We start from the raw sequence: 25,609 nt of genomic DNA, 5'->3' as shown, positions 1-25,609 counted from the left end.
AGGGTTAAAGGATTAGTCCACTTTCAAATAAACTTTTCTGATAATTTACTCACTCCCATGTCATCCAAGATGTTCATGTGTTTCTTTCTTCAATCGAAAAGAAATGAAGGTTTTTGATGAAAACATTCCAGGATTATTCTCCTAATGGACTTCAATGGCCTCCAGACAGTTGAAGGTCAAAATTACAGTTTCAGTGCAGCTTCAAAGGGCTTTAAACGATACCAGATGAAAAATAAGGGTCTTATCTAGTGAAACGATCGGTCATTTTCGAAAAAAAAATGTAAATGTATATGCTTTATATAAACAAATGTTCGCCTTCTAAGTGCTTCCGCCAAAACCGCATTTCCGTATTCTCCAAAGAGTTTACGCTGTATGTCCTGCATATTTGTGATATATGAAAAGTGCTGCGCGAGTCTGTCTCTGGTTTAGCGCACATTTGAATTTGGCAGTTGATCATGTGATGCACTGAACCAAAGTCCCTTTAAGACAAGTCATTTCACTCGGCGGCCATCTTTGAAACGCCTCTCGGGCATGGAAGTGCAACTCCTATCTCTTTGAATGGGGAAACATCAAATTCTCCAAAGCTGTTTGCCAAGCTTTTGATTAAATTTCATATTTGAAATCACCAATGAAATCTGACAACAACTGTCTCATAAATTATTTTTTCAAACGCTCGAATCATGACAAAAAAACTATTTTTTAGGCTGGATCAAGCTAATGCGCATGCGCAGACCTAAATGCGCGACTCTTCTGCCTCGTTTCGGAGGCGCGCGTCTGACTGTTTCTATAGAAACCGGTGCTTCTAACGGCCGCTGCAGTGACGCGATGACTTTACCGGTCGGCGATTGGCTCTTATTTTGAAGGCGGGATTTATTCTGCCATATTGCGCGTTACACTTTCTCCCATTCAAAACAATATGAGTGACACGTCTTGTGTTATTCTATCCACCTTATTCCTAACTAGCCTACTGCGTTTCGAATTATGGGTTGCACTTCCGGTTTGGGGAACTTCCATTTAAAAAGACTGAAACGAATCGTTTCAAATCATAAGGTTGCCCTGCAAATAAAGCTTATCTGTCAGTTTGACTGAATGAGCTGTCAATTTTTCTTTCATGTTTTATTTTCAGACATCATGAGAATAACTTAAGGCTTGGTATTTTAACGTAACATTATAACAAGAATATCTATGGCAAGAGCTCTTTTCAGTCGCTGCTTTCTATCCTTGTGATTATTTTCTTTTGTCCCTTTGCATACCGCTGTAATAGTATGAAAAAGGACAACATATACTGCACATCTGTGGTCTGGTCTCCCGATATAATTGAAGGGTGAGTAGAATAATGTCATCTCGTTGTACCCAAACATATTATTGCGTTCACTGAGCGAGCTTTTCACTGACTGTTTACAGCTTAACGGAAGTTACACCCATAATTCGCGCAAAGTGTCATGGGGCGTAGGAATAAGGTGGATAGTCTTTGACGGAACGTTCTAATCACACCGGGACCAGCCAAGACTGATCACACCGGTGTGATCGTACGCGCCAAAGGGTTTTTAATTTGGTATACATTAGAATATGATGAGAAATGTTTGAGTTCATATTGAGATCTCATAGTTTGAGATTCTGAAACTCTAGAGGAGACAAATGTGAGGCTTTTTTTAAAGTTAAATATCTGAGTGTTGGGAACCTTTAGAAAAAAGTCTCAATCTGCTCTCCATTTAATCTCATTGCTGTCTAGGAAAAACAATTAAGATCTCATTCATGATTTTTCTTTCTTGTCGGTTAACACCAAGCAAAGCATATAACAAAGACATCAAGTAAAAGAGTACAAATCGGTCGTTTGTGTGGTACATTATTGAAGGTACTGTAAGCTCTCAATATTATGTTCCAGTAGACCTGGTAAAGTTAATTGGTTTGTAGTAGCTGCACTCTATGCAGACTGGTTATTAATTATATTAATTATTCATGAGATTTCAAGTGGATGTGCTTTTAAGTTATGCGTGTACTGAGATACAAGCACGATTTTTACGTGACAGGAGTGCATACTGTGTGAGCATGTACTGTGATTCCTTTCTGGTCCTCATTGGAGAGTCCTGAGATGTGAGAAGCATTCCAAGGAGAAAATCTGCGGGATTTTCCCACATCGGCAGGCTGATCATGATTCTCACTTTCACACACACGCTTTTCCTATGGAAAAAGCGTGGTTTTTTTTGCGCTTCTTGGAATGTATCAGATTATGAAAGCATGTCTTTTGACAATTAAACAAAATGATCACATGTTCTTGAACTTTAATATGATACCTGCAAATAAATATTGTGGACAGCGTCTGATCTGATTGTAACTCTTTCTAGTTGTTTTTTTGGGAGATGGAGACTGTGTGTGAAGAGAGAGATCCAGGTTTGCACGGGTTTGTGGGAGCTGTGTGTGTTGATTGGAGGAACCGGTTCTGCGTCACCCCACCAAATATAAGGTAAGAAGCAAAATGCCAATGCTGAAACAAAGATGAATTCATTATCTACTGGATCAAGTCAACAGCTTTTTTTTTTTTTTTTTTACAGCCGAATACAGTGACAGGATAATTAAAATGTTAGTGAATAGATAAAGATACAATAAAAGTTATATTGCATTTCTCAGACCTGCTTCTACCCATTTACCAGGTCTCCTTTCTTCTCTCCTTTCTTTTAGCTTGACATTCTTACTGACAGAGGAAGACATACCTCAAACGCCTGAGGTAAAACACTCTGTAAGTTCCTTCTAAAACAGCACATCATCTATTCATATCTTAATTTTAAATGTCATAAAGCAATTATTTTAATTTGGCTTCAAATGTAATCTTCATCACTTAAAGCAAAAGTTCTGATAAAAATTTCGATTCTGTCATCATTTACTCCCCCTCATGTTGGTCCAAACCTGTATCACACAAAAGGTAATTATTTAAAGAATATCCTGATTACTCTTTTTATAATGAAAGTAAAACTAAAATTTGAAATAACTAAAATTCACATTTTCGATATGGGTGTATGTAATTTATGCTGTTGAGCAAAACGTTCAAGTATCATCAAGTTATGTTTACCACAGACCTTATTTTACTCATAAATTAAAAAACCCCATTAAAAAATTCCACAAGAAAATCTTGAGGGACCCAGAGGTGAATTAGTCTTCCGGGTTTTGACGTCATCCTTGCACCACTCTATTTCAGTTCTTTTGAAGTAGGTCTTTGTGGTACATTGACGAGAGAAGTAGCGATGTCTGAATTGTTATTTTGTGTTGGATCTGTTCAATGAATCAGTTCATCCAGTTCACAACGCAGGTCTGAATGATTCATTCTCAAATTGGACTGATGCTTCTTGATGCTCATATCACTGACTCAGTAATCTGATTGCAACGATGGTTACCAGCTCACTGGAGGGGAAGATTAACAGTGAATTTATCAGTGAATAACGTTCACTGAACAAACATGCATAATGTGTAGAATTCTCTCTCAATCTCCTCCCCCTCTTCTCTCTCGAATACGTGCTCACGCAGCTGCATTCCCTAACTGTTGGAGTCTTCATGAGAGGAGCAACAATTTAAAAGAAACAAATTCAGTCATCCGCTTTCTTGTCTTCAGGAGCCGTTTGTTTGTTGTGACGTGTTGAAGACAGTATGGCAGCTATATCTGACACCTGATGACACATATGAGCTGTGCTTGATTTGCTTGGGCGGGGAGCGTGCTCGCTCTGTCATCGAGGGGACTGAATATGAGCATTGCGAGAGTTTTTCTATGAAAAAACTCCGCTCTCGTTTGTCCCTTTTCTCAAGGAAGTTGGGACAATCATCTGTTCAGGACCTGTTTCAGCTGAGGCAAAGAGAAGACTGAGATCTTGGGGCTCTTAGATGAAGCTAGCCAAGGAATTCAAGAGAGGTATAGCTATTTCTCATTCTTCGGTAACTAATGAGGGTGAACTGCCGGACGAGGATGTGTTATCGCCGTCAGCGAGTGCGCTCCTGACTTCAAGCCAAGATGTGGCTGTTGAGGATGATGTTGTTTCTGAATCCTCATAGCCTGCCTGCCCTGCATACGACAAGTTGCTAGAGGTTATGTCTCACGCCACAGACAGATTAGATCTGCCGTGGTGGCGCGAGAGATGCGAGCTCAGCACTCAAAATCGCCCAGCACTTGTGAGCCTTCCGTTTCTACCCGATCTGCATGCTGAGGTGGGAAGATCATGGAGGAAGCCATATTCAGCCCATATTCATTCATTTCAGCATGCTAATTATGCCGGACTGGAAAGGATGTGTGAGCATGTATATGAGTCAATGCCACCAGTTGAAGAGACGCTGGCTAGCTATCTCTCGCTGGGAGAGGCATCAACATTGAAGGCTCCCACTCTGCCGACCAAACCGCTGCACAAGACATCACATTTGAATGGCAGAGAGTACGTGGGTCAGGCCGGGGCTGCACTGCACACTATGGCAGTGTTGCAGGCTTACCAGGCCGATCCGCTGAAAGACCTGGACCAGGGTCAGGGTCTCCCCCCCCGAGGCTACAGATCTTGCCCTCCGTGCCACTAAACAAACTGCTGCTGTGATCGACTGATCGATGGTGGCAATGGTGGCCACAGAGAGGCATCTCTGGGTGAACCTGGCTGACATCAGGGATAAAGAAAGAAACTTTCTCCTTGATGCGCCGGTTTCGCCATCTGAATTTTTTGGCACATCTGTTCAGATAGTGGTCAGAAAGTTCAGAGAAGCGAAGGTGCAGTCTGCAGCCTTTAAGACCTATATACCTTGCCGGTTCAGGCCCACACCCAAAGTCTCTAGGGGGCCTGGCCCATCTTGGTCTGGGAGAGGATGAACGTCGCCACTCGCGGTCCTCCTCCGAGTAGATTGCAGAGGAGGTGCGACACAAGGAAAAGAAAGCAGGTTTTGAGGGAAGTCATCCAGAGTAAACGGTCCAAGCATTTTCAGGATGCAGAGGCCAAATAACATCTGCCTCCTTCCTTCTTTTCCTTCCCAACCCAAGCCCCCCCCCCCACACACACACCCACACTGACTGAGTTTAGGTGTGTTAGAGACTTCCTACATGCACTTTCATCAGGCCCTGAGGCTGGACCTATGATGTTGTTTGGCAGTGTTTATTATTTATTTATATTCCTGCCTTCTGATGGTTCGGCACAAGATACTGATTGTGAGTGTGTTGTTGGGTTTCTGGGTGTTTTAATTTTGCATAGTCAGGCTTCCTCTCATTTAGAGTAGTTTTATTGAGGCCTCCGCTTTTAGACCCCACCCAGGTTGGTGATATTGGGTCGTTGGCTCTCTTGAGCCTCCTCAATAGAACTGGTTGAGGTTCCTCTCGATTTTGCAAGTTATTTTGTGAGGCCTCCCTCTTTCAGAGATCAGCCTGGGTGGGGCCTCCATTGTGTATGGCTCTATGAGCCTCCTTAGAGTGATTTCCAGTGGATGCGTTGTTAGGTCTCTTCTCGAGTTGTCTGCTGAGGCTTCCGCTCCTTAGGGCTCCGCCTCAATAGCAAATCTTTGATAAGAGGTCTTGGCGTTTTACGTTGCTAGGTCTCTCGTTTAGAAATGTTATTCTCAGACCTCCATTACAAGAACCCAGCTGGTGAGGCGAGGTTGTATGGGTCTCTTTGAGCCTCCTTGGTGCAACCACCTTTTTGAGGATTGTTGCCAGGTTTCCTCTCAATTTAGAGAGTCGTCATGCGGAAACATTAGATACTTTTTGAGCCTTCTTGGTGAAGTGGTCTTTTAGTGTAGAGCGTAGTTAGGTTTCCCCTTGCTATAGAGGGTCGTTATGCTGAAGCCTCCTCTCTGAGCACTCCATGAGGGCAGTAAACTGGGTGGTTGGTTCTCTTTTGGAGTCTCCCTGTTTTACTGTTTTCATGGTGGCATTGCTAGGCTTCCTCTCTTAAAGTTTTTCTGCAGAAAGAGGCCAATGTCATTGTCTTGTTTTTACACATGCTTCAGACTCCAGCATGCTGGAGGCACTCCCCTGTTAGCGTCCTAGGATGCAGATTCGCGTTCCCCTTCTCAGAGAACCATGGTTACATTCGTAACCCAAGACGTTTTCCTTTACATCATGTGGATGGCTGTGTACGTGTACGCCATTTACCTGGGGAAGTGATGGCACCAGGATGCACTGTGGGATGACGACAGCTGGCAGAGGGAGTGTGCAATGTTTTGCTGGGAAACCAGCCATTCATGTGGATGTCAGTTTAACACATGCCACCTACGTAAACATTGCAAACTAGGTACACCCCTTCATGGCAATGGTGTTCCCTGATGGCAATCACCTCTTTCAGCAGGATAATGCACCCTGCCACACTGCACACATTGTTCAGGAATGAAAACATAATAAAGAGTTCAAGGTGTTGCCATGGCCTACAATTCCCCAGATCTCAATCTGATTGAGCATCTATGGGATGTGCTGGACCAACAATTCCAAGTTCTTTACATGTGCTTTAGTTTGTTGTTCAACACATAGAAATTGCATTTCTTTAAAGCATGACAACATATGTTAAAACATAATGATTTAAAATGAACTTTTAATTTGACATTATTACAAAGTGCACTTTTTGTTACTTTAGTCTAAGAAAGGTAGTTATGAAGTGTACTCTTTTTGAGTACTTTTAATTGCACACAAATATTGATATAAATTATTAAATGTGATGAATCTGATCAATTAATCACCATATTATTTTATTTAAAGAAAAAGAAAACTTTGCGTTGTTCTCGTAATTAATGACTTTGAATCAATGCAGCCTTTGTCAGAATTTCCAATATTTTCTTTCTTCAAAGTTTATAATGTGATTCTTCTGATTGGTTTGATTAAAAGCTTTATTTTATGTAACTCTATATTGAAGCATTTTTAATGCCTATGAACAAAATGAATGGAAAAATACTAAGGACACTGTAAAAAGGGCAGTTGCTGTACTAGGATCCTCAGGTGCAATGTCAGAATATGGCAACAATGTCCTTTTTGATGGCTGATTGCATTCCAGGGATATTGTACTTTTGATTATGATCTCTTTATTGGTCAGTGCATGATATCAGCAGGCTTGATCTTTACATAAGACCAACACTGTCGGTTTGATGAGCGTCAGTGTTGCTTGAGGGGGCGTTACCCTTTCCACACAACCACGCAATCTATTCCCCCCGGAAAAGAGGGGATGAGCAAGGGAAAGATGGATAGAGGAGAGGAAAGGGGAGGGCAGGAGAGGAGAGGAGAGGAAAGGGGAGGGTAGGAGAGGAGAGGGGGATGACTCATCCTCCGTGAGCAGTGCATCAATGTCTTAACCCACAGACTTGCATTTACAGTCATCCCACAATACTGACAAATGAACTGTGAAATGAGGGAAAAAAGGAGAAAATAAAAGATGGAAGGGCTCAGGGCAAATATGCCCCAGATATTTAAATTCAGAGGGCTAATAATGAATTTCAAAGTATCTAATCATGAATTTTGACCAATTAAATGGTTCAAATGTATTTATTTGACATAAATGGACATGGTGTTATACAAAATGTGTCCTCACATGTAGATTGATACATGGGGCAAATTTGAATGGCACATTTCTGATATTGGTATACCTGCATATGCTCTAAAAAATAAAGGTTCCAAAAAGGGGGTTTTCACAGTGATGAACCATTTGGCTTCCCCAAAGAACCTTTCAGTGAACAGTTTCTTAGTGTGAAGACCTTTTTAATAATCTATAGAACCTTTTCCCACTATAAAGAACCTTTTGTGCAATGGGACGGTTCCATGAATGTTACATTTTCTTCATGAATTTATTTACATTGAATGGGCACAGTGTTACATGTTTAAAACAAAATGTGTCCTCAAAAAGGTAAAAATGGACTTGAAAAAATCAATACCTGGGCCAAATATGGACGTCACGTTTCTGAGATTGTATGCGTATATGCAACCGCAACGACTGTTTTCTATTTTATGAATGGATGCTGGGAGGGGCCATGATGTCAGTACTCTTAGTGAGAACCTCCCCCCACCCCACCCCCCACACACACACCTCCAGATGCGGGAAAAGCCTTCATAACCGCCGAGCAAAATCTGAGAATCCCCCCCCCGCCTCCCTCCATGTATCCCACGCATCCGTCTGCATGCACTCGCCTCCTCTCTTCCTCCAACCACACCTGTTCTCCTATCAGAGAAACCAGCTTCAGCCAGTCTGCTAAGGGGCTTGCTGACGCCAGAAGACCCCCCTTCCTTTTCTCTCTCTCTCTCTTGCACGCTCCCTTTTTTCCACCTAAAAGAGTGGCATGAATAATCCATGCCAGATAAAGAACTGCAGCAGAGAGGGACGTGATCACAAGCCTCGTTTGTGCACGTAAGCACACCCTCGGACACACGCGCGTGTATCGCAAGCAGGGCTGATGGAGGCAGAGCAGAGGGGCGTGTGAGACTGCAGTGGCATCCTTCCTTTCCGTTTGACGTGTGCTGAACAATCTTCCTCTTACGCTCCAAGAGCTGAAGCCGGCATGTTCTGCTTCTGCCTGCAGGGCTCTCTGCTGAAGCTCCAGGCTCTGGAGGGAGACTCCAGCCCTTCTTCAGACCCCTCTCCTGAAGACAGTCCACCCAGCCTGGGATTCAAAGACGAAATATTGCTTCCTTCATGCAATGGCGTTGGGAAAGAGCACAGCCCACCAGGTATGAGAGCTGACAGCTTCATTTAAGTCCTTCTTTTACGGCAGCATGTGTGTAGTGATGCCAACCGAATGGTGGGCTGTTACCTTGCATGAATGAATGAATGAATGAATGTGGTCTGCTGACATGAAAACGCACTGACTGATTTAACAGGACTGATGGCAGGGCTGGGCTTGTTTGTTTATGGGTTTTGTTAAGAAGATGGCTCTTGTTTTTTGGGCACATGTGAGTCACTTGTCCGAGTCGGTTCACACTGGCTTCTATTAATAACGCAGGGTGATGGAGAGGCACTGAGATCGCAAGCACCTCCGCACAGCACGACTTTAACACACACATAGACGTATACATCCCACATATTGGCGATATTTTTTATGCACTACCTCTTACATACGCCATTTCGTTATTTTTTCCTCTGCCCCGAAAGCAAACAAAGATGCTGGAGATTCATTCTTCTGAGCAGTTACTTTTAGCCAGCTGGTAATTTTTAGCAGCTGTATGAAGTCAGTTCTCCTCAAGTTCACACAAGTGTCCTAGCAGAGGAACTACAGTTGTAGTTTATGTTCAAGTGATTTTGACAACCATAAAGTAATTTTTGAAAGTAAGTATATAATGGCATCTAGTGAAGTGATATTTATTCACTACCGTTCAAAAGTCAGAAAGGGGTCTGAAAGTTTTTTTTAATGTTTTTGAAAGAAGTGACTGTGCTTATTTGATCAAAAATACAGTAAAACAATTTTTAATAACTGTTTTCTAATTGAATATATTTTATAATGTAATTTATTCCTTCGATGGAAAAGCTTAATTTTCAGCATTATTACTCCAGTATTCAGTGTCACATGATCCTTCAGAAATCACTCTAATCTGTTGATTTGCTGCTCAAGAAACATTTCTTATTATCAATGCTAAAGCAGTTGTGCTGCTTAATATTTTTCTGGAAACCCTGATACTTTTTTAAGGACATATTTAAGAATAGAAAGTTCAAAAGTATTTTTAATAGAAATGTTTTTACTGTATTGTTTGATCAATTTAAAGGCACAATATGTAAGATTTTTGGATTAAAATACTGAATCTTGTTTTCTTGATTTTCCACGACTACATGTTTTCACCATGCCTCAGAGGAAAAACACTATTTTATCAAGTGGCTACTATAGCATAATCAGATGCAGCTTTATTTTTAGTAACAGTAATACAGCATTTTTTCCGTCGTACAATATGTTTTAAAATTAATTGAATGCTATTAATCAACACAAGTCATTCAGCATTTATTAATATGATATTCTAATATCGATCTAGCTTACTGCAGTGTGCAACAAGTGTCTCAAAGCAGCTGCCGAGTGAACGCTCAGAGTAACGTTATAACATAATTTTCAACACACTCAAATGTATCTAATATGATAAACAGCACTGCTTTACCCCACATAAGCTTGACCGGAAGAAGCAGAAGCGGCGACTGCGGCATAATAAAAGTTCTGCTCTTCTCAAGGCATGTGTCTCGCTCGTCTCTCATTTGCAATCGCTCCAGCGGCCTCATTCCGCTCCCACAGCACTCGGCCCTGCTCTGCTTCATACTACAGTAACATTAATAATCTCATTCATGAACATGATTTCTGCCCGAGTCCCGTCCCAATTCTTTTCCACCGGCTGTGAGGTGAAGACGACATCTCCTAAGATTCCGCACTCAATCTCGGCGTCATCAAGCTACACCTTTGTTTTGAATAGGCGACCTCTAGCAGTGAAAATTTACATAGTGTGCCTTTAATGCTTCCTTGCTGAATAAAAATGAATTAATTTCCTAAAAACCGACCCCAAACTTTTGAACACTAGAGTACATTTACTACTGTTAGTGACTAACCCCCCCCTTTTTTTTTTTTTTTTTTTTTTGGAGGGGTGGGGGTGGGGTCTCAGTCTCTGGATTGTCTTAAATTGTCTTATAGTTTCAGTGGGTCAGAGATTTTACCGTGACTCTTTACTTGTGTGTGTGTTAAGCTCAGCAGTTTGTCATTTGTTCACTCCATTAATCTGAATTTCTGCTGTCTCTGTTCATTTGTGTCTGCTATATTTATATTTTTTGGAAAAGTGTGGAATGCTAAAGTTTACTTGAGTCAGGATGAATGGTGTATTTGCTTTATTAATCATGCTCTAAAATTCTTCTGCATTTGGAGTTTTTAAGATGTCCTATCCCAAAAAATGGTCTTTTTGGGGGCTATGAAGTTAAAGCAGTTTATCTTAAAGGGATAGTTCACCCAAAAATAAAAATGTTGTCATCTTTTACTTACCCTCAAGTTGTTCTAAACCTTGAGGGTGACTAAATGAGATAAATGACGAATATTTATTTTTGGATTTTTTTAATTATAGCATCTCCCATTTATAAATGATTGTTTGCTAAGACAAGCATCACTATTGCTGTTTAGTGTTATTGAATTGAACAATCCAAATCCAAAAGTTTTAAACATCAGCATGTACACTAACTTGCCCCACTTTGTTTATACTATGGACATGAATGACCCCTCAAATTATGCAGCTTGTTTAGGCTATTACTTTTCTAACTGATTTTCTTCTTGTAAACATCTAAAAAAAAGTATGAAAATGTCCTATAGAGCCTTGAGCAATATCTAAAGCAGAATAAATATAAACAGAATATCATAGGGTTTTTTGGGGACAGGTTTTCAACTAGGGCCATTAAAGGTGCAGTAAGCGATTTCTGAAAAAAACACTGTAAATGTTTGAAATCACCAAAAAAAAAACAATCCCCTTCCCAAAAGGATCACACCTCTATCTTGATAGCTCCACCCCCAAACTCACGAACACGCTATGCAACACAGGCACCTCTTACTGCTGATCGGCTACAAGTGTGCTTTGGTGCTCATTGAGTTTAAAACACCCTAGCAACCACCTAGAACACCTTAGCAACTCTTAAGTTAGCATACTGTGAGCAAAAATTTGCTAGCAAGAGAAGTCTATGCTTACTAGTTTTTACAGTACATTGTGGTAATTTTTAAGGAACAAACATTTCAGTGCACTTAAGTGGACTTAAATGTTTGTTAGGATTGGATCACTCCCTTGGTAGTGTACTTACTACCGAACTAGAGAGATGACTGAAGCGCAATTTCAGAACACCCTAGCAGCCATACAGCAATGCATCAAAACAACCACTCAGAAAATTTAAGAAACCACATAGCAGCTTTCTGGCAACCACCAACAACTCCTTAGCAATTGCATAGCAACACAAGTACAACCACTCAGAACACATTAACAACAGTAATAGCAACTCCCTAGCAACAGTCCATAACACCTAGTAATTGCAAAGCATCACAGCAACAACCCATACAGAAAATCTTAACAACCACTTATATACACCCTGGCAACCACCCACAAAATCCTAGCAACTGCATATCAGAACAATAACAACACTCAGAACACATTAGTAACCACATAGCAGTTCCCTAGCAACAGCCCAGAACACCTTTGAAACTGCAAAACAATACTCAGAACCAATAGGAAGCTAGCATAGCAACTCTATGATAACAACATTCCATAACACATAGCAACTGTATAGCAACACAACAACCTCTCACAATAACAACCACACAAAAAACATTAGCAACCACATAGCAACTCCCTAGCAACCGCCCGAAACTCCTTTGAAACTGCAAAACAACACAATCACTCTGAACAAATAAGCAACTCCTTGGGCATAGCAACATACTCTAGTAGCATTCACTCAGAACATCTTAGCAACCAGTTATAAACATCCTGGCAACCACTAACAACATCTTGGCAACTGCATAGCAACACAATAACAACCACACAAAACACATTAGCAAACACATTGCAACTCCATAGCAACCGCCCGAAACTCCTTTGAAACTGCAAAATAACACAGTCACTCAGAACAAATAAGCAACTGCATAGCAACATACTAGTATCCACTCAGAACATCTTAGCAACTACATAGCAACTCCCTAGCAACAAGAACACCTTTGAAACCGTACAACAACACAATATCAATTATTCCGAACAAACTGGCAACTGCATAGCAACTCCCTAACAGCCCAGAACTTCTTAGTAACCACATAGAACATCCTAGCAACCAGTTATACACATTCTGGCAACCACTAACAACATCTTGGCAACTGCATAGCAACACAATAACAACCACACAAAAAACATTAGCAACCACATAGCAACTGCCCGAAACTCCTTTGAAACTGCAAAACAACACAATCACTCAGAACAAATAAGCAACATCTTAGCAACCACATAGCAACTCCCTAGCAACCACCCAAAAACCTGCAAGCACCACATTTTCTTCAGAGAATTTAACCATCAAGTTGTATTTTAAATGGATTAGTTTGAATTGTAGGCATGTCCTGATTTTGCAGAGTTAGATGCAGTCCTGGGTCAACATATTTTGTGATCTTGGAACAACATTCCTGTCTGAACATGTAATTCTAACACTAACCCTACCCTACCCATAACTTATCCCTAAAATCAGAGGGAAATGATAGGAGAATAACACTGATGTAGAAGCACCTAACCCTGGTTGTAAGCCTAAACTTGACATAAACTGTAAACTTGTCCCTCAAATCTGATTGGTTGATCTGAATGTTGTTCCAGGATAAAAAAAGATGTTGATCCACGAACATGTTGCACTTTGTGAAATCAGATTTTGCGAACTGTAGGACACACTGCTTTTATCACAGTGCGGTGCTCTGATCTGTGTGTGTGTGTTTAGACTGTAGGCTGGCAGAGGGTGACTGTAGCAGTGATCTCCAGCAGAGCCCGGGGCCCAGTCGACTCATCCAGCACATCACAGACGACAACAGCCCCCTGCCCTCCCCACGCTGCTCCAGCCTCAGCCAGAGCCAACGCTTCAACACAGACCCTGAATCTGCCCCGTCTCCACCCTGCGCACAGCATCTGATCATGTACGAACACACACAGACACACACACACGGCTCTTTTGGTTGGCCTGTTCTGTCGCGATTACCTCCTTTTTCCTTTCCTAAAGAGCAAGTCTCTGAATCATCCAACTACAGCTAGTAACACAGTGACCCACTTTAAACCTGAATTTAATTTCTCATTATTAACATGACTTTCCTGCTGACTAATGCTGTAGTGATGGGAAGAGACATCTGTGACAGCCCATACTGTGTGTGTGTGTGTGTGTGTGTGCTGAGATGGGACATAGGCACTGACCTTTCCGAAACAATTTCACTGTTCTGTCTCTCTAGTTGTCTATGTATGATGTCCCTCTGACTTACTGTGTAGTACTAATAGACCCATACATTACTGGAGTAAATAAATAGAACAAAATAAACCAGACAGGACTTTGAAGCAGATATCCTGCTGATTACATGGCTGCTTAGAAAATAAATTAAGTTTAAATAATTTTGTTATTTAAGAAGAAAGAGACCACAGGAGGTTCAGCATTAAAAAATGTTACCGACCCCAAACTTTTGAACAGTAGTGTACATACAGTACAGTGTCATATATAGGGCTGGGTATTCACACAATTTTCACGATTCGATTCGATTTCTATTCACATGCTTGCGATTCGATTCGATATCGATTATTTTGGATGTAGTATATCAGTTACTGTACATAAATTTTCTAAAGGAAAAAAATCTCTCAACTAATGCTGTAAACTACACATGGGAGTCAGTTGGTACTACATTACTATAATATTGAAGGTTAAAATTAACTTATTTGTATACACATACTTAAATAACACTCAATTATGTTTTTTTTTAATAGCCTAATAAATAAAGTTTAGAATTACATAATCATATTTCTACTCCAATTCGTTTTTTGAAATATAAACATTTAAATCATGGCTGTCTTAACTATTCAAACATGCATTAAACATTGAAGAACATTATAATGAATATGTAACGCTGTATAGCTATATTTATCAGAATGCTGCTTTCTAGAGTTCACTTTTCTAGCTGACTAATGAGTTTATGGTCACTGAATATGTTTTTCTGAGGTAAATGTGACGTTACATGACATTGTTTGCAAGCTGTTTTATTGACGTCTTTCCGAGGTTGAAACACTGAGCTATTTCATGTGACATGATACGGATTTCGGTAAGTTGTACTGTATATTTTAACATACCTTCAGATGTTAGTCATGTTTATCTTGCGCTGTAACTGGTATTAAAGCAGAGGAGAGGATGTTCACATGCGCTCCGTGCTGCCGCTTCTCTTTAACTGAGGCGCTAAAGCGATCTGTCATGTCACATTAAACAGCACCAAAACGCTATTTATTTTTTGAATCTCATAATAAGATGGACGTCATTCGAAATCTGAGACTTTGCTTCATATCAAAAGTAATAAAGCACAAAGATTATTGCGATTTATTGGATGGGAGGCGCGCTACGTGTTCTGTTCATTCATCAACTGAAAACAGACTAGACTAATTGATTCTTGGGATTTAAGAATTGATATCGGTTCGTAACAATGAGAATCGATTAAAATCGAGAAATCGATATTTTTTACCCAGCCCTAGTCATATATGCTAAATACACTTTTTTTTGTACACAATATTTGTTCAGAATTCACAAACAGTAGTTCTGAAACCTGAAAATATGCATTACTGCCAACAAGACTGCAATTTTAATACCAAATATCGGTCGATTAATCCACCTGGCCAATGTAGCCTGTTCTATACTATCCTTGTAGTTGTATGAGACAGTGTTTATATGTTTGTTTTCATCTCTTTAGGGCTCGTGGGGTTGTTAGAACGGAGGTTCCTGGAGACGCTAAGGAAGCTACTTCCATCCCTCTCCTCGCCAAACACATCCAAACACTCAAGAGGAAAATACGCAAGTTTGAGGAGCGCTTTGAGCAAGAAATGAACTATAAGGTCAGATTAATTTAAAAGCCATCGTATTACTATTGTACAAGTCAAAAACATGAAAAATATCATATCATGGACAATGTAACATTCAGTTCAACATTCAACATTGCTGTTTAGTAGTGCCCTCTACTGGAGAAGAATAGTACTGCATCTCTGTGCTGCCTGACTCCGATGATTACTGTTTCATTAAGATGAAATAGGATCAGGACTCAGGAGAATTTGCTGAAGACTTAATCTAGATCAAAAGTTATAGCTTCTGAATTGAATTGTGTCTGTTCTCTCCTACAGCCTTCACATAATGATAAATCAGCCAATCCGGAGGTTTTCAATCTCATGAGTGAACTAGCCAGGTCTCGCAAGCAGCTCAAAGGTAAGATGCCAGTCTATATAATGAATTGTAATGTGATTTATGGGTTGTTGTTTTTTTATTAATTAAAACTGTTTATCTGTTAGATTTATTGTTACATGGCCCTCGTGACATTGTTATACATTCAATTTAATAGGCATTTCTTAATCATAATCTTATGAACTGATGTTCTAATGTACCATAATCTCCTCAAAATAGTCAAACATCAGTATATATTAATCAGTGTTGGGGGTAATGCCTTACAAGTAAGGCGAGTTACGTAATCAGATTACTTTTTCAAGCAACTAGTAAAGTAACGCATTACTTTTAAATTACAACAAAATATCTTAGTTACATTTTCAAATAAGTAATGCAAGTTACTGTTTTCCCATTTATTGACTGACAGCTCTCCTTATCCCCATGTTGAGAGAAATCGTGAGTAAATGTGTAGAGGTATTGTGTGTACTGTGTAATCATGATGGTTATTGTAGTTATAGTCTAAATGTGAACATGCATTTACTCATCTCATTTGTACAAAAACAGATTCAGTATTCCTCAAAATTATTAAAAACAGTGAAATGCAAACTTGTAATATTTAAATGTTAAATTACTAGTGCTGTCAATCGATTAAAAAAATCACTAATTAATAGTAAATTTTTATATTGTGTTTTTATATTGTAATTATTTCACAGTTACTCTTAAAATATTTGTTTAAAGGGCATCTTTTTATGAGTAAATTGATAGCTTTAATTTATACTGTAATGTTGAATGTGTATTAATGTTTAAAAAAATCTATTTCATAGAGACATCAGCAGGCACCAATAATGGTAGCCTACTGATGTCTCTATGAAATAGATTTTTTTAAACATTAATACACATTCAACATTACAGTATAAATTAAAGCTATCAATTTCATCATTTATTAGACTTAAAGGGTTAGTTCACCCCAAAATTAAATTCTGTCATTAATTACTCACCTTCATGTTGTTCCAAACCCGTAAGACTTTCATTCTTCTTCGGAAGACAAATTAAGATATTTTTGATGACAGAATGCTGTCAGATTTCCTTCCATTGACTGCCTTTGCAACTTCCACTTTGACGCTTCAAAAACTTCATAAAGAGATCGTAAAACTAAGCCATGTGAATCGAGTGGTTTAGTCCAAATTTTCTGAAGAGAATCGATCGCTTGTTATGATGAACAGATTTAATTTAGGCTTTTACTCGCTCTTCGTTTTTTTTTTTTTTTTTTTTGGATATTGGATGCACTAAATAATACAAAAAAGATCTGCACACCGTGTGCAGATCTTTTTTGTATTATTTGATGTATTTTTTCATCTTGCACTTGGCCAAGACGCTTTGGATGTGCGTACCTTGACCTTTTTTAAATTGGATACACTACCATTCAAAAGTTTGGGTTAAGATGTAAAAAGAAATTAATACTTTTGTTCAGCAAGGATGCATTAAATTAATCAAAAGTGACAGTAAAGGCTCAAATGTGCTGCGTAACCGATGAGGTTCATTTGTGTGTTACACACGTTACGCAGCATGTTTGAGCTTCCGGAAGAGGTTTGTTCTCGCACGTGTAGCAGGTTTGGTTGAGCTTCTGCTTATGTTCGCTGATCAATGTTTACATGCGAGTAAAAGCATAAATTAAATCTGTTCATCATAACAAGCGATTGATTCTCTTCAGAAAATTTGGACTAAACCACTTGATTCATATGGATTAGTTTTCCGATCTCTTTATGAAGTTTTTGAATTGTCAAAGTGGAAGTTGCAAAGGCAGTCAATGGAAGGAAACAGACAGCATTCTGTCATCAAAAATATCTTCATTTGTGTTCCGAAGAAGAACGAAAGTCTTACGGGTGTGGAACGACATAAGGGTAAGTAATTCATGACAAAATTTTCATTTTGGGGTAAACTAAAAAAAAAAAAAAACTTTTAATTTAAGTGAACTGACAACAATCTTGACATAAACATTATAATAAATGTCATATTTACACCTGTGGCCTTATGCTTGTCTAACAAATTATGATGGAAAAAAACGGATGCTGCGTTAATTGTTAAATATTTTTTATTATTTAATTTTGACAGCCCTATAAATTACACAAATATACTTTATGTATTTAATCTCACTTTATTAACCAATGCCTTTGTTGCTGAGCTTTGATGATCAAATTCAACCATTCTAGTAAGCTAAAATGACTTTAGATAAGCATCACATTTGTTTAATTTTAATTATTATTATTTATTTTTTTATTGCTGAAGTAAGAGTGTTGAACTTTCTTCTCCTGCATCCTATTCTTCTGCAATCCAGAATGGCAGCACAGATGAAAGGTTTGTTTGAGCTGCGCCCTCTACTGTACAGGAGTGAATTTGCATTTCCTTCAGCCTGAGGCTTATTCATTTCACTTTTGGTGGGAAAGGGCCTTTACATTTGCCAAAAATAGAACTTTTTTTTTTTAATTAAAAAACAAACAAGCAAGCCCAGCCCAGTTGAGAAAAAGTAACACATAAGTAACGTAACACATTATTTTCCATAAAGATTAACACAATTAGTTACTTTTTAGGTAGTAATGCAATATTGTAATGCATTACTCTTAAAAGTAACTTTCCCCAACACTGATAATAAATAGATTCACATTTTGTCACTATTTATTAAAAAAAAACTTAGGTGGCAGACATTTTGTGGTGCTGTGTGACAAAATGAATGTTTTGATGAGGTTTTGATGGTTGTGTTATTATTTTGGCAGCATTCAATGTAGATAAATATATTTAATCAATAGAGAAAGTAAATGTAATGTAATTACTCCAAATTATTTATGGAAAGTTTGTAAAAACAAGTGTTGAACTAATGGAATTCCTCCATTGTGTGGTAGTTGAATTGCTTTTAATACAGTAAATTCCATGTCCTTACATTCTATCCTTTTATTATATTCCAATTCATTTCAAAATTGGACTCATGAACTTGTTCACCCGTCTCCACAGATCTGAAGCTTAGACAGTCATTTGAGGAATCTCGGAGATATGAGAACGGCCAGTCCACAGATATCTGCAAGTACACTAACAGCCAGCAGGAGACGCCAGAGCAGCAGCCTCAGCAGCACAAGCCCTCTCTGGAGGAGACAGTGGACGGGCTCCTGAAACGACTACGGGAGAAACGCCAGGCCCTCGGCCTCCCAGACAACATGAAGGTGAGGCCATCTGTGGATGCATTCTGTTCGGGTGGGTGGGGATTTGATTGTGTGCTTGTGCGGCCAGGGTTTGCGGTGATTAACTCAACACGCACTCTTCTGTCCACAGGAGATGACCCAAAGACAGATGGCCCTGGAGAAGATCACTCTGCAAAAATGTCTGCTGTATTTTGAAAGCTTGCACGGCCGCCCTGTAAGAGGTTTTTTCACATTTAAATACAGAAATGTTCTAGTTAATTAGGCACGGATTAGGATTATGGCATTAATATTTGAAAAAATATTGCTGTAGGGTACCAAACAAGAGAGAAACCTGGTGAAACCTCTCTACGATAGATACCAGATGGTGAAACATCTCCTGTGTGCGACTCCCACTATCACAACAATAGTAAGTGTGATTATATATACACATACACTGCCAGTCAAAATGTTGGTATAATTAAGATTTTTAATGTTTTTGAAAGAAGTCTCTTTTGCTCACCAATAATAATAATATGATAACAATAATATTGTGAAATATTTTTAAAATGTAGTTTTCTATTTTAATATATTTAAAAATCTAATTTATTTATGTGATGGCAAAGCTGAATTTTCAGCATCATTACTCCAGTCTTCATTTTCATATGATCCTCCAGAAATCTTTTTCTTTCCTTTTTTTTTTTTTTTTGGAAATTGGATACACTAAATAATACAAAAAAGTTCTGCACACTGTTGTTCTCCCTTTATTTAGACAAGGTTAACCTTTTGTGTGTGTTGTATTCTCATTTGCTTGTTTTATGTAAAGCGCCTTGAGAAGCTACTTTAAAGGCGCTATATAAAAATAAAGTTATTATTATTATTATTTTCTAAATAAAGGGAGAACAACAGATCTTTTTTTTTATTATTTGATGTATTTTTTCATCTTGCACTTGGCCAAGACGCTTTGGATGTGCGTACCTTGACCTTTTTGTAAATTGGATACACTACCATTCAAAAGTTTGGGTTAAGATGTTAAAAGAAATTAATACTTTTGTTCAGCAAGGATGCATTAAATTAATCAAAAGTGACAGTAAAGGCTTTTTAATGTTAAAAAACATTTCTGTTTCAAATAAATGCTGTTCACTGAACTTTCTATTCATCAAAGAATCCTAAAAAAATGTATCAGTTTCCATAAAAATATGAGGCAGCAGCACAACTGTTTTCAACATTGATAATAATATTTTCTTGAGCACCAAATCAACATATTAGAATGATTTCTGAAGGATCATGTGACACTGAACACTGGAGTAATGATGCTGAAAATCCAGCTTTACCATCACAGGAATAAATTACATTTTAAAATATATTGAAATAGCAATATAGCTTCTGCTTCAACATACATATATGATCCGTCATTGTATGTCCACAGGTTTCATATCAAACAATTATTATTTTTTCCCTGTGGTCCACTTATCTTTAAATAAATTTTTTTTAAAGTATTTTTTCATTATTTACTCTTATTTTTACATTACTATTTAAAGACTATGTTTGTTTTGAACGTATCACAGGAAGAAGAAGAAGGGTCAGATGATGATTCCGTTCGGTACACACCCCCCACCCATGTGCCTCACTGATAAGAGAGGTTGTGGGGAGGAAGAGGGAGACAGCGACACGGCCTTTGTATCTCCGCTGGATGAGATCAAGACAGTGAGACAGCCAGCCATAACCATGTCCAACCTCCACGAGGCCTCCAGGTACACCAGCCTTAGTACTGAGGAACATCACATAGGCCTACAACAGTGTTTTTAAAATAATGACAGAATTTCATTCCAAACATTTGAGTAAAACGTAAGGAGAATTTTAGCTGAATGTCCAATGTGCTCTTTTCCATAATGAGCTAGGGAGCTGCTAAGCTCCAAAAAAGACACAATTGAAGTACTATAAAAAGTAGTCCATATGATTCATGTTCTATTTCGGATATGTCTAATGAAGTCATATGTGTAAATATGTAAGTCGTTATTCGCAATCTTTTCAAATGTGCTACATCAAGATGTGATGTTTAAATTGATTGTACACAAATGAGATTTGAGATTTTTTTGCAAAAAATATTTAAATTTCTCTGTTTATCACACACAAAGCTATCGCAAGGCTTAAGAAGATTTGAAATGCACAAGTTATATTACCTACTTTTATTATACTTTATCATTTTTTGGAGCTCAACAGCTCCAGTCCTCATTTATTTTTTGTTGTTTGGTAGAGCAGGGTTGCCAGATCTGCCTAACAAAACCAGTCCATTGGCTAACCAAAATAGCCAGATGAAAAATTAAACTAGCCCAAACACTAAAACTCAAAGTATGTGACTAGCATTACCTAAAATGCACATTTTATAGATACTGTTAAAGGATTAGTTCACTTTAAAAGTCTGGCGGAAGCTAGATATTTTACTTTATAACTTGTTAAATATGGATATTTTTCTTACACAAATACATCGCTTCACTTCAGAAGGCCTTTATTAACCCCCCCGGAGCCATCTGGAGTACGTTTTTCTTTGGATGGATCCATTATAAAGCTCGGATGTGTCAGGATATTTATTAATATAACTCAGATTGTGTTCATCAGAAAGTCATATACTAGGATGGCTTGAGGGTAAGTAAAGCTTGGGGTAATTTTCATTTTAAAGTGAACTAATCCTAAGGTGTGGTCCCATTAGAGAAATTTGGTGGACAAAAAAAAAATATATGTGTATATATATATATATATATATATATATATATATATATATTCTTTGTCTGTTGTCAGTCGGATGGATAATGCAATGTGTATTTTTTTTTTTTTTTTTTTTCAATTAGTGCAATTCAACAAGCATTTTGGTTTTAAATATATTTGGCATTATTTTTCTTCTGTATTTAACCTGCGGCAACAATTTCGCCAGAAAACCGAAGACTTAGCAACCCTGTGGTAGAGCCCTCTCTACATTCTGCAACATGTCTTCTTTTATGTAAAAAAGAAAATCATACCAGTTTGAAATGACTTGAGATTGTGTACATGCAGATGATCAGTTTAGGGTAAAATATTCCTTTACAAACTGTGTCTGTGTCTAATTTAATTGCAGGTCTGAGTTGCTGGATTGTTTGCGTGAGACCCGAGCCGAGAAGAAGAGACGGCGTAAAGCCATCAGAGAGTTCGAAGAGCAGTTCTTCAGACAGATGGGAAGGTAAAACACAGATGCGTTATTGTGGCATTAACATATTTTAATGGTATTTTATGTTACTCTTGTCTTTTTGAACATGGACAGGAAGGAAACAGGAAAATAAAGATCAAAATAGTTCAGCATAGTTAGCGTAATGCACATCTAATCAATGATACACAAAATAATACCACCAGGAAGAAAAAAAAAAACAATGTTTCTGTACACAATATATGAATTTGTTTTTTAAATAAAATACATTTCCATTTATCTGCTATGCACTGATGTACAAAACTGCTTCAGTAAGGCAACTCAAGGGTTAAATGTGTGTTTTAATGCTAGTGTAATCTCACAGTCATCCTTTTCATGCGGTATCTGTTTTTTTTTTCTTTCCCTCTCCACCAAAATAATGAAGAACCGCACAAAAAGATGACCGAATCCCCATGGCCGAGGAGTACCAGGAGTACAAAAGTCTCAAAGCCAAAATACGCTTACTGGAAGTGTTGCTCAGCAAACAGGAAACCACATAGACTGAGTTAAAGAGATTCTTTCTGCCTTTCAGTAATGAACCCAATGTTTGGACCAAATGGAGTTTTTACATTTGACATAATTGTGCCATAATGATGCTAAAATGCACTTTAATATAATTTCTGACCACATTGGAAGTCCTAGACTCAATGGGTTGGGCCGAACCGATCAAGGCCTTTAACAAAAACGCAGTGTGCGATCTCTGTGCTGTGTACAGAGCAAGACGGCTCGATACAAACCTCATTCAGATTTCAAAGGGCAAAAGGAAATATCTATGTATATCTAGAGTATTCATCTATGTTTATGGAATATGGCACTTTATTTTTGGAGATTTTTTTAACCAAAGTCGAATCATATGCAATTTTCACGTTCTCTTGCTCTCGTTTGAAGCTAGTTTATGATTCTAATTAGGAACATGGTGACATTATGCACACTAATGAGGATCCATGATTCTCCCTGGCTAGACGGAATTTCTAGCCTGTCAAATAATGCAACACTCTAGATAGAAAACAACTCGGAGCACTTAAAATAATGGTTTTATGCAAATTTCAGTCCCTAACATATAAATACAGCAGCAACCAACCATAATTGTACACATTGTATGAACTAACACAAGTTAATTGTTTATTTACCATATATTTCTCTCGCATGAAAAAGGGAGCACAAACTGAGACAAACTACCCAGAATTAAAAAGGTTCTCCCAGAAGAAAGAGCTAAGGACTGTATTTTGAATGACTATTTTGTTCAAAAAGATGTTAAAGTACGGTACGTGGCCATCACAGAGCACAGTTTTCCTCCTATACATAAAGAACAAATCATGATATATTAAGCCAGTGGTTAAATATGAACACTGACTAATCACATTGTACGCTAAAAACAATACTGAAGCCCAAAGCAGGGGATATGTTCATGAGAAGCGGATGTGCGCTTTAAGTGCAATTCTGCTCAAGTAGCTACTCTCTGGAAACGAAACAATCAATATCTTTCCTTTCCGACGGCTCTACTGCAATGAACTATTACAATCTTTGTGTAGTGTCTTTGCATGCCAACCAGCGTAAACTGTTGAATTGTGCTACAATCAGGTGTGGTTATTCTGTCATGTTATCGTTGTCCCAGACTTTATTTGCTGTATACATCCACAATGACAAATGTAGCTTTTGAATGTTAGCTATAGTGCACGTAATTCTACATTGGTTTATACAGTAAATATATATAATTATCTATATATATTTGCTTTATCGTGTACCTATTCTTTTCCATCACCAAAGTCCTCTGTATTGTGCACTTCTGGTTCTGTCCATTTTCTATTCACCAGTTAAAAAATAAATATTTTTCTATCTACACGTCGTATCACATTTATTATATGTTAAATCACAGTATACTGAATGGGTTGGAATAGATAACATGAAACACTGCTTAAGTCAAAAATGTTTGCAATCATGCTACAGATGCGTCCAATCATGGTTTTTGAGATCTCACTTGATCATCACATTCATAATGCCTCATAAGGACGGTTGTCTCGATTGACTGACTGCTGTGACTTGATGAGAAATTTGTGTTAAATTTGTGTAGACTTTGGTAAACTGTTACAATGCCGCTTTCTAATGGGAGGGTCTGACAGCCAATGGGGTTAAAGAAGCAGTTTGATTGACAGGTGTTATTAAGTCAACATCCCAACACAAAAATAGGAGCACGACATATCTAGCCTGACCCCGGGTCGAGACCAATAAGCTAGTAAAAGAAAAAGAGCATTTTGTCAAAAGCTGTGAGACACATGCTGCGAAGGATCCTTACAGACACCAGAAGGAATTATGGATAAGTTAATGGGTAAGGAGGACGGCTAAAGGAGAAGGCGATTTTTCTGTGCTGTTCAAGGCAGCAGAAGGGTTCAGTTTCATAGGTTAGCGTCCCACACTGATGTTGCAGGTCTTGCAGCTGGGATCCTTCTTGGCGTTGACTGTGGAGAGACTCATGAGCTGGTGGCCGCTGATCTCAGCTACCGTGCCCTGGCTCAGATCCACGGGATCGGTGTAGATGACCTCCAGGATAAGGTCCTGTGCGTGGTGGAACACCAGCTGACCATCTTCATCCTCCGAGCACGTCATAAAACGGTTGTTGCCGATATCCAATGCTGGTAGGCGCTGCTTGCAGAACTCGTCTCCAGGTGAGCCTTTCGGCGCAATCACCAAAATGACGTAGTGATAGGCTGTGTACATGCAGTAGAAGTCACCAAAATACAGGTTTGTCTTGGGACTGAAGAGCTCCTCGGCTGGCAGCTGGAAGCGGTAACGGCCGTATGGTGAGTCTTGAGGGGGTTTGCCCGTGTTGAACTCTGTATTACAGCTGAAGAAGATGCCCTCTAGCTTCCCACTGATGGGTGAGCCGTGGCTGCCGCTGTTATCCTTCACTGATGGCAACATCTTGTTGTTTTGGGCCTCCCTGTAACAAGAAACTTCACTGTAAATGACAAATGACTTCTTGGAGGTGACATTCAGAGGTACTAAAAAGAAATTAGATGTTACATAAACCATTTTCTCCTGCCTTGTGCACTTAATTTTACTGCCAGTGACTTACAGTGCAGTCACATTTAATGTGGTTCAGCGAATTTTCGCTTACAAAATGCAGTCATTTCAATAGGAATACACACTACTGGGAATTTCACGTGAGGGTGAAAGATTTCCCCACAAAGATTTCGCAACAGGTTCAAGTTGGTCATGTGGATTCATCGCTACACTGACAATAGAAAATGAACCTTATTTGGCCGTGGAATTTTGCTAATGTGACCACACCTTAACCTCCAAATAAGTAACCTGTTGTAGATGGAGAATGCATTACTGCTAATTCTTTAAAATGAAATCAGGCAAAGCTGGAAAGTTGATAGCAAATATAT

General features: G+C 38.7%; 2 protein-coding genes across 5 annotated transcripts in view; one reads left to right on the top strand and one right to left on the bottom strand.

The window, feature by feature from the left end:
• The first annotated feature begins 8,176 nt into the window (after nucleotides 1–8,176).
• fam13c (family with sequence similarity 13 member C) lies at nucleotides 8,177–24,060 on the top strand. Its single transcript, XM_051915305.1, is given in 11 exon segments — nucleotides 8,177–8,653; nucleotides 13,386–13,578; nucleotides 15,376–15,517; nucleotides 15,800–15,881; nucleotides 18,843–19,048; nucleotides 19,158–19,241; nucleotides 19,338–19,433; nucleotides 20,572–20,618; nucleotides 20,620–20,757; nucleotides 22,116–22,217; nucleotides 22,606–24,060. Coding segments are annotated over 11 exon segments (1,374 nt in total). The 5' UTR covers nucleotides 8,177–8,484; the 3' UTR covers nucleotides 22,721–24,060.
• Nucleotides 22,234–25,609, bottom strand: part of phyhiplb (phytanoyl-CoA 2-hydroxylase interacting protein-like b) — a 36,509-nt gene continuing 33,133 nt past the window's right edge. For all 4 annotated transcript variants that reach the window (XM_051915306.1, XM_051915307.1, XM_051915310.1 and 1 more), the window contains exon 5: nucleotides 22,234–25,158. In XM_051915306.1, the coding sequence (XP_051771266.1) occupies nucleotides 24,621–25,158 (538 nt within the window). In that variant the 3' untranslated portion in view covers nucleotides 22,234–24,620. The remainder of the gene's footprint in view (nucleotides 25,159–25,609) is intronic.

The sequence above is a fragment of the Ctenopharyngodon idella genome, chromosome 12 (assembly GCF_019924925.1).
Source record: "Ctenopharyngodon idella isolate HZGC_01 chromosome 12, HZGC01, whole genome shotgun sequence".
Taxonomy (NCBI): domain Eukaryota; kingdom Metazoa; phylum Chordata; class Actinopteri; order Cypriniformes; family Xenocyprididae; genus Ctenopharyngodon; species Ctenopharyngodon idella.
The sequence above is the reverse complement of the archived record's forward strand: the minus strand, read 5'-3'. Positions and strand labels throughout refer to the sequence as shown.